The following is a 13,406-nucleotide window of genomic DNA, read 5'->3' on the forward strand; positions in this document are numbered from 1 at the left end:
TAATAATATACACATTATATATTGAGGTTATATGTTACTTATATCTTAAAATATAAATATTAAATTTATAGAAATGTTTTACATTATTATTATTATTATTATTATTATTATTATTATTATTATTATTATTATTATTATTATTATTATTATTATTATTATTATTTACAATAATTTAAATATCTAAAATCTAAATAAATTTAAAATTTTAATATAAAATATTAATATTGTGCACCTATTTTTTGCGCATCGCGCATAAGAAATACTAATATATATTTATATGTGAAAATCAAAATAAATGCGAAAAAAATCATACATTATTTGTAACTATCAGTTATTCAATAAATCGATAATAAAATTTTATATACCTTCTTTGTCCCTTGGGTCGTTTAAAGATGAGAGATTATATGTAACTTAATTTTGTTGGGACGATGTGGAAAATTCATAATTACTATTTGAGAGTGTGTATTAAATAAATCCGACTTTGTGATTTTAGTCGGGAGGTAAACTAACATAAGTTGTTTATAATTAACCGGCTTAAATCAAGAAGGTTATTATTAGTTCATTCCCGCTCAAAATCAAATTTATAACTTTGTGATTACAAAATCAACAACTTGACCAATTAAATTTTTAACATTTAATTACGTTGTCATCATATATTAATTACTGTTTGTATAAATCTACAAATATGTTTTGTAAAATTAGTTATTATCTGTTTGAAACTATAAAATAACGTATAAGAACGCCGGTCAATGCATGTTTTGTTATTGTTGGTAAGATGAGAATATAATTGTGTTGTATTTAATAATAATGTCTGACAGTACAGGGAGTGAATATATAGAGATGCTAGATAGAATCATAGTCTAACACGAATAATATAGTCCTAGTCTAATATGGATAATAGAGTCCAAATAGTCCTAATACTCCCCCTCAAGCACAAGGTTGGTCAGCCAAAACATTGAGCTTGCAACAGAGTAAATTAAAACGTACAGACGAAAGAGACTTAGTAAAAATATCCGCTATCTGATCTTTGGTAGAAATAAAATTGACTTGTAATTCCTTCTTCGTGACTTTATCACGAACAAAGTGGTAGTCAATCTCAATGTGCTTGGTGCGAGCATGAAACACCGGATTAGCACACAGATAAGTAGCTCCCAGATTGTCAAACCAGAGTTTGGGCACACAAGGTGGCGCAAACCCGATTTCCTTCATCAGAGAGACGAGCCAAGTAACCTCTGCAGAGACATCAGTCAGTCGTTTGTATTCAGCCTCAGTTGATGAACGAGCCATAGTATGTTGTTTTCAACAAACCCATGAGACAAGATTGGTCCCCAAAAATACAGCAAAACCACTAGTAGATTCGCGATCATCAGGATTGCCAGCCCAATCCGAATCTAGAGAAGGAGAAGACGTAATCTTAAGACCAAGATGTAGTGTCCCATTTACATACCGTAACACCCTCTTGAGAGCCGCCCAATCCGCAGTAGAGGGAGAGTGCATGTGTTGACACAAACGATTGACTGCATAGGAAAGATCAGGCCGAGTTACCGTAAGATATTGCAGAGCATCTGCAAAGCTGCGATACTGAGTGGGATCAGCGTATGGTAAGTCTCGGTCTTCGTGGTTGAAACCGGAGTAGCCACGGGCTTGCAATCAACCATACCTGCTCGTTTTAGAATATCCTTCATGTACCGTTGTTGAGACAGACGCATGCCATCAGACAACGGAATGGTCTCAATACCCAGAAAGAACGAGGGCACACCCATATCACGAACTTTAACTCAAGAGCCAACTTGTCAATAAGAGCAGTCACATGAGCCGGATCAGATCCCATAACCAAAATATCATCCACATAAACCAGAAAATATAAACGAGTATTGCCATGTGAATATATAAATAGAGAGACATCCGTCTTGGAAGGTGAGAAACCAGCAGAAACCAGAAAATCATGCAAACGAGTGAACCAAGCACGTGGAACTTGCTTAAGCCCATATAAAGAACGTTGAAGGAGACAAACGTGCCCGGGCATCGTTTTGTCTTCATACCCAGGGGGCTGGTGCATATAAACCGTCTCAGCGAGATTGCCATTTAGAAAAGCATTGTGTATGTCCAACTGTCAAATAGTCCATCCACGAGAAATAGCTAAGGATAAAAGAAGACGTACCGTAGTCGGTTTAACAACGGGACTAAAGGTCTCAAAGAAATCCTCGCCGATAATTTGATTGAATCCCTTGGCAACTAACCGAGCCTTGTAACACTCAATCGAACCATCAGCCTTTCTCTTGGTTCTAAACACCCACTTACATCCAACTACATTCATACCTGATTTAAAGGGAACAAGCCTCCATGTATTGTTGTGCACCAAGGCATTAAATTCCAAATCCATTGCATCCCGCCATTCAGGAAATTTAACCGCTTGAGTAAAACATGTAGGTTCAGGAGTAACAGCAGCAGCAGATAAAGCAACATGATCATGTGGTCCCGAACTTCTCGTATTCATTCCATGAGAGTGAACGGGTGAGGGCGCATGACAAGACCGACCACGAGGCCGGCCTCTTGGCCGAGGAGCCGGCTGGTCCGTGACTGTCCGCTCGGACTCGGTCACGGGCTCGGCAGTAGCAGGCTGCTGGCGGTGGTGGTCAGAAGCGGCTATGGGCGCGGCAGGAGGGTCACGAGCCGTGACAATAGTCGGATCGATCACCACCAGAAACAATTGGTGCAACACCCCACGGCTCCGGGCGTGGTTTTGGAACCTGCGAATCCACAGAAGCAACAAAAGGAAAGACAGCCTCATCGAATCGCACATGGCGACAGATAAAAACCTTGTTAGTGTTAGTGTCTAAACAACGATAGCTACGAAAAGATGGATGATATCCTAGAAAGACAGAAAGGGATGACCGAAACTGTAGTTTGTTGCGATTATAGGGACGCAGATTTGGAAAGCATAAACACCCAAAAACACGCAGATATGAATAAGATGGAGGAGACCGATGCAAAAGATAATGAGGAGATTTATCAGATAAGACAGGAGTGGGCATTTTATTGATTAGATAAACCGCAGTTTCAAAAGCATAATCCCAAAAATGAGACAGAACAGAGGATTGAGCCATTAATGCTAGTCCTGTTTCAACAACATGCCTATGCTTACGTTCTACCCTGCCATTTTGTTCATGAGTATACGCACATAATTGCTTGTGACGAATACCTAAGGACGCAAGAGTGGAACCAAGCTTTTTATATTCTCCCCCTAAATCAAATTAAAAAGAAATAATCTTGCGAGAAAAGGAACGTTCAACTAGTGACCGAAACTTATCAAATATAGCATACAAATTAGATTTAGCACGCATGGGATAATACCACATATAACGAGTGTAATCATCCACAAACAACACAAAATATTTAAAGCCAGACGCAGAAAATAATGGCGCAGGGCCCCAAATATCTGAATAAATTAATTCCAAAGGATGCGTACTAGTAGTTTCGACACGAGACAAAGGAAAACGAGAAGATTTTCCTAATTGACAAGAGGAACAGACATTGGGAAGATCACTAGAATTAAATGTACCAACAGATGAAGACGCTAAAATTTTACGTAAGACTCGAGAATGAGGATGCTCCAACCGCATGTGCCAAACGTAAGAGGACCGTGCAGCAACAAATGCAGCAGGGAAAGCAGAAGACGCAGGCCATGTGTAGAGACCCCCAGACGCATGACCCTTAAAAAGAACCTTCTTGGTCAAAATGTCTTTCACATATAAACAAAGAGGGTGGAACTCAAAGAAAACATTATTGTCCGTGTGACCAAAACGGTCACAAATTTGACACGGATCATCATAGCGCCAAAAACAATTGGCTCCCGTGTGACCAAAACGGTCACAAATTTGACACGGATCATCATAACGCCAAACACAATTGGCTCCCGTGTGGCCGAAACCGTTACAAATTTGACACGGATCATCAACGTCACGTCGTTGACCGGACCGCTTCTGATACCATGTATCTTGGTTTGATGCCATCGGCTACTGCTACGAAGTGAGGAACATGGATGTTGGAAAAGAAAACCCTGGCTAACTGATACCAGATGAGAATATAATTGTGTTGTATTCAATAATAATGTCTGAGAGTACAGGGAGCGAATATATAGAGATGCTAGATAGAATCCTAGTCTAACACGAATAATATAGTCCTAGTCTAATATGGATAATAGAGTCCTAATAGGTAACACCATATATTACAGACTCACTTTGTGTTTAGGATTCACAAACAAAGTAGAAAGTATACTTATTAGCATAAGATGACAATTGGCCGGTTATGCGAAAATATATATATGACGATGTCCTTTATATTATCACCTGTAATCCAATAGCACAGGAAAGACGTACTATCAATAAAAAAAAGAAGATGATAAATACTGAAGATGAAAACAATGACAATATTATCCAAAAGAAATAGAAGACTTAGAGAAATTCAAACCAAAAGTAGTATTTATTTAGACTATTGTTTTTAGACTAAGTATTTAGACTAGTGTTTTTACAAAGTTGTAAACGTTTATTTTATTGACAATTATAATCAACCCCTCCTATATTGTCTTACAATTCATATACTTACACATCTGATCTCTTATATAATCTTGTATTGATATACTTTGAAATACTTAACTATTGAGCATTATCTCATTCACACAATGCATGTGAAAAACTTGTGTGTGTGTGTGTGTGTGTGTGTGTGTGTGTGTATATATATATATATATATATATATATATATATATATATATATATATAATGTTGATTGCAGGGAAGTTATGGTATAGGTATTTTGGGCGGCGACTTGAAAGGTGGAGTCCATCATCTTGCCATCGAAATGAAGAGTTTACTATTACACAATTATAAGGAAAATAAAGCTGTACTTTTGTTATTAGCTAAGCTTTTGGTTTCACGAAATGGAAGAAGATGAAAAGAAGTAACTGTTTCATTTTATTGTCAACTGGAGGACCAAAGCTCCCTTTTATACAAGAGATACAAGAAAGAAGAGATGAAGCTAACTGCTAAACAGAAACAAACAAACTACCAAGAAGAGGATGAGGATAAGATGGTGACACGTAGCAGCCAGGTGTCAATATCCTATAGTCCTAAAAGCCCCCCTCAAGCTGGATTATACAAATCTAACAATCCAAGCTTGGAAATGTAATTGTGGAACGAACTTGGACAATGTGCCTTAGTAAAAGTATCAGCTAGCTGATTTGCAGATGATACATGGAACAGCTTGATAACTCCTCTATTGAGCTTCTCTCTAATTAGGTGACAATCCAGTTCTATATGTTTCGTACGTTCATGAAACATAGGGTTCTCTGCAATAGCAATAGCAGACCTGCTATCACAATACATAGCCACAGGAGTATTCTGGTTTACCCCAAAGTCTGCAAGCAGAAAACATAGCCATTGGACTTCACATGTTGTTGTTGCTAAGGCTCTATACTCAGCCTCTGATGATGATTTAGAAATGGTGGCTTGCTTTTTTTGACTTCCATGAGACCAGTGCATCCCCTAGGAAAGTGCAAAAACCAGTAACAGATTTCCTTGTGTCCAAGCAGGCCCCCCAATCAGAATCTGAGAAAGCTTTCAGGTGTAAATCAGAAGAGGAAGGGAAAAATAAGCCTTGGCCTGGAGCTGCCTTGATGTACCTTAATACTCTATGGACAGCTTGTAGATGAAGGTGAGTGGGATTGTCAAGGAACTGGGACAGCTGTTGTGTTGCAAAGCTAATGTCTGGTCTTGTGATGGTCAGATACAACAGCTTACCAACAAGCCTCCTGTACTAAGAATTGTCTGCTAGAGGTTCTCCATCATTTTTGCTAAGTTTGTGGGATGGAACTGTGGGGCTGTGAACTGCTTTGGAGTTGGTGAAACCAGCACCATTGAGTAACTCAAGAGCATATTTCCTCTGACAAACAACAATACCTTTGCTTTGCCTAGCCACTTCCAAGCCAAGAAAGTACTTCAAAGCCCCTAAATCTTTTATTTTGAAGTTTGTATTCAACTGTCTTTTTACCTCTTGAATGGCTTCTAAGTCAAAACTAGTCACAACAATGTCATCCACATAGACTAGTAGTGCCACAAAAGAGCCTTCTCTCATTCTAGTAAACAAGGAGCTGTCAGCCATGGATTGCTTGAATCTCATACTGTGTAGGGCAATATTCAGCTTAGTATTCCATTGCCTACTGGCTTGTTTCAGCCCATATAATGACTTGTTTAACTTGCAGACCTTCCCATTATTTGTGCCTGGAAATTCAAGTGGTGGTTGCATATATACTTCTTCATTTAAATCCCCATGTAAGAAAGCATTGTTGACATCCATTTGGTGGAGGTGCCAGTTCTTTGCTGCTGCTATTGCCAGGAGGACTCTAATGGTGGTCATCTTGGCTACTGGACTGAAGGTATCTAAATAATCAACACCAAGTGTTTGAGTATACCCCTTTGCCACAAGTCTTGCTTTATACCTTTCTATAGTGCCATCAGACTTGTATTTGATTTTGTAGACCCACTTGCAGCCAATTGGCCTTTTGGAAGGGGGCAAATCCACTAATTCCTAGGTGTTGTTCTTTTCCAGTGCACTGCTCTCTTCTTTCATGGCTTTTGTCCAGCATTCATACTTTGCTGCCTCTTGATAATTCTTTGGCTCAACTTGGCAAGAAATGTTCATAACAAAGGATTGAAAATGTGGTGACAGTCTGTCATAACTGAGGACTTTGCACATGTCATGGGGAGATGTCTTTACAGATGCACTCTGACATACATAGTCTTGTAAGTAATGTGGAGGTTGTTTCTGCCTGGTTGATCTTCTATGAACTTGTTGGGGAATCTCAGAGGGTGGGATATGAGCCACATCATTAGACACCTGCTCATTTGACACCTGATCATCATCAAACATCTGCTCATTTGTCCCACTCCATGAATGAGTCTGCTCATTCTGCTCATCAGGGGAATCACATCCAGAATTAGAACTTGTCTGGATTCTACATTCAGTGGCTTGTCCCTGGGGAATTTCTGGAAACTCAATGGGAATAGTTCCATCAGTAGGAAGTATGATCTTAGGGGTTCCATTCTCTGCATTATCAATCTGCTGGAAAGGGAAAATGTCCTCACAGAAAATCACATCTCTTGATACAGACATTTCTTTGGATTTGAGATCATACACCTTGTAGCCCTTCACACCATTAGCATAGCCAAGGAAGATGCACTTCCTAGCCCTTGCATCCAATTTAGACTTAGGTCCTAGCACAGTAGCATAGGCTAGTCATCCAAGAACTCTTAAGTGTTGAAACTGAGGTACTTTCTTCATTAGGACTTGGTAGGGAATCTTGTGGTTTAGGGCAGCTGATGGGAGCCTGTTTATTATGTAAGCAGCATGTAGAATACATTCCCCCCAAAACTTCTCTGGAAGACTGGCCTGAAACCTAAGAGCCCTGGCAGTTGACAATAAATGGCCATGCTTTCTCTCAACTCTACTGTTTTGTTGAGGAGTAAGTGCATGATGTTTGGTGCACAATGCCCTTCTGTTGAAAGAAATCTGTCATGTTGAATTCCAACCCATTATCTGACCTGATACATTTAACAGAGGTCCCAAACTAATTTTCTACTAAGTTGCAAAATTCTGTAAGTAAACCTCTGGTTTCAGATTTCATCTTCATCAAATACACCCAAACTGCTCTACTATGATCATCAAGGATTGTAAGGAAATAATGATGCCCATGAATGGTAGCCACTTTGTAAGGACCCCATATATCCACATGTAGCAATTCAAAACAGTTAGCAGATAAAGAGGTACTAGAAGGAAAATGAAGCCTTTTTTGTTTAGCAAAGTGGCAACTATCACAAATCAACTCTTTATTTGACTGAATGGTGGGTTCTAACCCTTTTAACAACTGTATTTTTTAGTATGAGGCATGCCCTAGCCTTGCATGCCACATGATACATTTATTATGAACTGAAATGGAATTGCATACAGACAAATATTCAACTGGAAAGACTAGGTAGTATAGACCATTTCTCAGCTCAGCCCTTCCAATCACCTTCCTTGGATAGCATCCTGTATAACACACTTATCAGACTGCATTTCTATGACACATTTGGTGTTCTTAGCAAGAGCTCCTACTGAAATCAGATTATAATGGAAACCAGCAACATAAAGCACATTATGCAAAACAAGCTCAGCAGACAGATGAACTAATCCAGTAAAGCTGATAGCAGCTTGTTGGCCATTTGGCAAATCAACATGTAAATTATGGACTTCCTTTTGATCTCTTAACATTTCCAAATCACAAATAATGTGGTGGGTAGCACCACTATCCACAATCCAGTCATTCTTGTTGATTTTAACAGAGTTGAGTGAGGGAGGCATACCTTCATTCTGGAAACCAGTGGATAAAGTGTTGACTAGAGCCTTTGGGGGTTGATCAAAAGGTGAATTCAAGCTCTCACTAGTTGGTTTCTTGGACTGCATGAACTCAAGAAACCTTGCAAAATCATCATGAGTGAATGACACCCCACTACTGTTAGTCTGCTGGTGTGTTGATGATCCTTGTGTCTGATTTGCACTTGCATAGCCTTGATTCTTGGATTTAGGTCTCCAGCCTGGGGGATACCCATGCTTCTTATAGCATTTGTCTTCTGTATGCCCTGTGTAACCACAATGTGTGCACACAGGTCTTTTATTCGTTGTTGAAAACTTCTTGAACCCTGCCTGAGAGTTTCCATCTGTTCTAGCCATAAACACACTGCCTGTGGTGTTACTTTCCCCAGTTTGGTGTAGTTGGCTTCCAAAGCCAATATCAGCCATTTGAAACTGTCTTTCTTGTTGAGCAATCATTGAATAGGCTTCATTAACATCTGGCAAAGGCCTCATAAGCATAATTTGGTTCCTAGCTCCTGTGTATTTCTCATGCAATCCAATCAAGAAGATGGATAGCTTATCTTTTCCAGAGTATTCATTCAATTCATCAATCTTTTTGCCACATTCACATTTAACATTGCAGGCACAACTCATCAAGGGCCTAAGAATACTCAATTCATCCCACAACAACTTTTGCCTAGTGAAATACTCATTTAGTGAACTGTCTCTCTGCTTAGTTTGGTAAATTTCACAATTGATCTCTGCAATGCGAAAGAGATACTGCTTACTAAACCTCCTCTTGAGGTCATTCCAGATGCCACAAGCTGTATCAATCCACAATACGCTGTGTGCAATTGTTGGAGCTAGGGTTCGCACAATCCAGGATCCAACAATATTGTTACATCTTTCCCAGGCAAGGTACTTTTCTACATTATCCATGCTAGGTTTTGTAATGGTTCCATTGATGAAGGCCACCTTGTTTTTACAGGATAAGGCCATAGTCATGGCTCTAGCCCAAGGGTGGTAGTTTGAGCCATCTAACTGGAATGAGACTAATTCCAGTGCCGGATTTTCATTCATGTGCAAGAAGTAAGGATTTGAGTGAGCCTGAGGATCAAATGTTACCTCTCTGGCATTAGTTGTGGAAGACGAAGGGATCGGATTTGGATTTCCAGTAGCTTGATTTGCTGTTGGATCTGCCGTAGTGTAATTTCCCGGTGTGGTTCGTTCTCCGATCGAAGGCCACGCCGTCATTGGATTAGGTTGGACTGCCATTGGAGCAGATTGAGTGAGTTCTCAATTTCTTTGCTCTGATACCATTTCACGAAATGGAAGAAGATGAAAAGAAGTAACTGTTTCATTTTATTGTCAACTGGAGGACCAAAGCTCCCTTTTATACAAGAGATACAAGAAAGAAGAGATGAAGCTAACTGCTAATAACTGCTAAACAGAAACAAACAAACTACCAAGAAGGGGAGGAGGATAAGATGGTGACACGTAGCAGCCAGGTGTCAATATCCTATAGTCCTAAAATTTGGCACAGTAATAAGCACTTCTTTGACAATTGGTATCAAAGCAGGTACGGTCCAACTACTAGCTCTACCTTTTGGCATAGTAATAAGCGTTTGATCATGCATGAGAATGCAGCAAGGTACGATAGGATCTCCTAGCTTGAACTTAGAAGAAGCCAAAGGGGCCATGAGATTGGACTAGTTGTAGAAAAATTGTGAATGGGGAGTGGCACATTTTCTTAACTCCCATGTGAACAGGGCCGGCCCTGGGGCATGGGCAGGCTGGGCCCCTGCCCAGGGCCCATCCCTAGAGGGGGCCCATAGACTAAGATATAATAATACATTGTATATTATATATACTTAGTATATACTAGAAAAAATTATTTAATTATTTTTGACTTAATGACTTCTTATGGAAGTTAAATAGACGGAAGATTCAGGAAGAACCGGAGAAAAGAGGCATTGGCGCATCGCAAGTCGCAACCATTCAATACTTCTTCGCCACAGCAATCGTTCAATTCCTCTCAAGGAGTTATTAAAAGTCCAGAAGCTAAATAAGAATGGGCAATCGAGTGAATCGAAAATCTACTTTCATAATCCACAAATAACAAATCTTTTCTGCGGTCAGCCGATCCTGACTCTGTTCGTCGCGCCTTCACCACTCTGGTCTACAATTGTAATTTGCAAAGGTATTTTAATTTTTATGATTTGAGATTTTTTTTTTGAAAGATATGATTTGGGAACTAGGCGATATTATTAACTGTATTGTTGAAAAGTCTATGATTTGGCCATTTGAGAATTAGGATTTGCATAATTGTAGAATGCACTACATTTGGAATTTGTAGAATTCTGATTTCTGAAAGCTCTATAATTTATTTAAGAATGATCATTTTTAATTGGGATTCGCAGAATTGAAAACTACAAGTCATGGCTTAGTTTGTTGCGTAAATAATTATCCATTTATCCAGAATTCTTAATTCCTAATTGTTAATTGAAATATTGAATAAGCTCTATTGTTAATTGAATAAGTTGTATTGTTGTATCTATTCCTTCTCAAAGTAAAATGGCATCTGTCAAATGGCAAAGTAATTTTTTGGTTTAATTTACTAATTACTTTGATGTAGTGATTCATATTGTCTCTTTTTAATCTTTGTGAATTGCTCATGTTGAATGTTGATGTCCAAATATTAATGGGGATTTATTCGGAATTAATTGGCCTATATGTTATAATTTCATTTATTTATGCAGAATATTAATCTTTATTTTTGCAAGGATTGAATGACATGAATATTTAATTTGTATTTAAAAAAATTGTTAAAAATTTTCTAATCTTATTTCATGTTATTTGACATCATGATTTTATTAGTATTATTTAATTTTAATTTTAATCTTTTATATAGGGGCCCTTTTTTAAATTTCGCCCCGGGCCTATAAAATGTTTGGACCGGCCCTGCATGTGAAGCTCCATGGCTGAGTCAAATATATGTCAATTGTAAAAAGGTTTGTGATATACCACATTGCTTGTCGTGTTTGGAATGAAGAGATGAAGAGAAGGCCACCCAGGGAAGAGAACAGCAAGCTAGTATGCGTGCATGTGAATTGTGAATTGAAGTAACAACAAGTTAAAATGCCCTATCATATATATCCATTCTTCAACTAGCTACCAATTAAGTTGGTCAACAATATAATTTCAATTCCTTATCTGTTCATCAACTTGTCACATGCAATGTAAAGGATTTGACGCGAATGGCCTAGAACGTAACGTTATTATCATATATAATATATATTTGACTTCAATAGGTTTTAAAACTTGAAATTAAAGCAATCTTGAATTCTGTATGGTTCAATTCTCTTTTTGCATGATATATATATATATATATATATAGGAAAAAGTTCTCGTGCGGCAGACACTTCCCGTGCGGCGGTGCGGCGGGATTACAGAATACACCAACAGTGTAAGGGAAACGCACCACAATGAAATGCAAAAAAACATCACAGAATACACAACAAATCCAAAAAATACACCATATAACTCATCACACCCCAATGGTGTATTTTCGAACACTGTATGGTGTTTTTTCTCACGCCTAATGGTGTATTTTTTGTGATGCGTACCTAATTTGTGTGTATTTTTATGGTGTATTTTCCTATCGTTAATGGTGTATATTTATTGAACTATTGGTGACGCCGCACCTAAGAACACCGCCGCACCTGAACTATATATAAACAATATATATATATATATATATATATATATATATATATATATATATATATATATATATATATATATATATATATATATCTGGATCGGAATGACACGTATGTTGCAAAAATCGGTCTAGGTGTCCTTATGTACACATGAGTATGTATGTGTACATATATAATTATCAAAATTCATCCCATGTTTGGTCATTCCGATCAATTTTTCTCTATAATCTTATTTGATTTTTAACGCTAACCCAAAGATCACTATATTCAACTATGTCGACCGTTTGCATGCCACTTAAATTTCAATAACTCATATGATTGTTATGTTAGAGATTTCGACTAAAGTTGGCTAAAAAATCAATCAAAAGGATCAAATGTGATAGGTATTGATAGTCATACACCAACTGTGGATGGAATTTGATAGTCATATACCAAATGAGGAAATTAACTTGGTAATTAAAAATCAAATGTATGATGGAGAAGTATGTACAATATCCAGAGGACAAAAAGTGGAAAAAAAAAAAAAATCTCTAATTTTGATTGCTTAATTAGAAGAATTTGACGCAAACAGTCTAGAAAACTATCATAGACTAAGCTATAGGATCAATTATAGCTAATGTTTATCACTATACCAAAAGTTATAGCTAATAGCAAAATCACAACTAGCCACGCCTAATAATCCTCTCAGCACCTGCCAACCTTCGAACCCGTACGTGACCATGACTCTGAAACCAATTATTGGATCAATCGTTTAGTACTACTACACCAAAAGATATAACTAGTAGCGAAGACACAACTTTATTTCCTTATACTTACATAACAGTTAGCGCCATGGTCCGATGATAGGATGCTGAACTTGACTCTCCAAGTCATAGCCCAACAATATCATCAATATGTTTTACAAATAATAATAATAATAATTTAACCTCCAACTCTATATAAGAGAACTGGTTCAATTCCCTAACTTTGTGTCATATATATGTGTATACGTCAATAAAATCAGATAAATTACTCTGAAAGTTCGATCACGTGACAAACCCTAGTCCCTAGCTAGCCAAGTAGCCATTCTCAAAAGCCTAGAGGACATAATAGGACCATGCCTCATCTGGGACCAGTGCCCTAGTGCATGTCCAAGCCTCTATATCTGACCAAACATCTTCAACAATCATCATACCCAAATTAAAACTATATCTTAAGAAATGGGATACCAAAAAGAAAAAAGAAAAAGAAATTGTATTATTAGTGTAATATTATTATTGTTATTGATGGTGTGCTTCCCTTGTCAACCACGTGGACCA

The 13,406-nt window shown here is 37.9% G+C and overlaps 1 protein-coding gene across 1 annotated transcript; it reads right to left on the bottom strand.

The window, feature by feature from the left end:
• Window positions 1–6,583: 6,583 nt before the first annotated feature.
• Window positions 6,584–9,661, bottom strand: LOC109174480. Its single transcript, XM_019323716.1, has 3 exons — window positions 8,067–9,661; window positions 7,414–7,550; window positions 6,584–7,287 (listed from the first exon to the last, which is right to left on the bottom strand). Exons 1-3 carry the CDS (start codon window positions 9,659–9,661, stop codon window positions 6,584–6,586), a joined length of 2,436 nt encoding a protein of 811 aa, XP_019179261.1.
• Between the last annotated feature and the right edge of the window lie 3,745 nt (window positions 9,662–13,406).

The sequence above is a fragment of the Ipomoea nil genome, unplaced genomic scaffold, assembly GCF_001879475.1.
Source record: "Ipomoea nil cultivar Tokyo-kokei standard unplaced genomic scaffold, Asagao_1.1 scaffold0146, whole genome shotgun sequence".
NCBI lineage: Eukaryota > Viridiplantae > Streptophyta > Magnoliopsida > Solanales > Convolvulaceae > Ipomoea > Ipomoea nil.

What these genes read in the sequence shown, in the direction of transcription:
- LOC109174480 (XM_019323716.1), bottom strand. Translation starts at nt 9,661, where the DNA reads ATGGCAGTCCAACCTAATCCAATGACGGCGTGGCCTTCGATCGGAGAA. An exon ending in CAGGATGCTATCCAAGGAAG is followed by an intron (nt 7,551 to 8,066) that starts GTGATTGGAAGG and finishes TTCTTTCAACAG; the next exon opens with AAGGGCATTGTGCACCAAAC. An exon ending in AGAGAAGTTTTGGGGGGAAT is followed by an intron (nt 7,288 to 7,413) that starts GTATTCTACATG and finishes TTGGATGACTAG; the next exon opens with CCTATGCTACTGTGCTAGGA.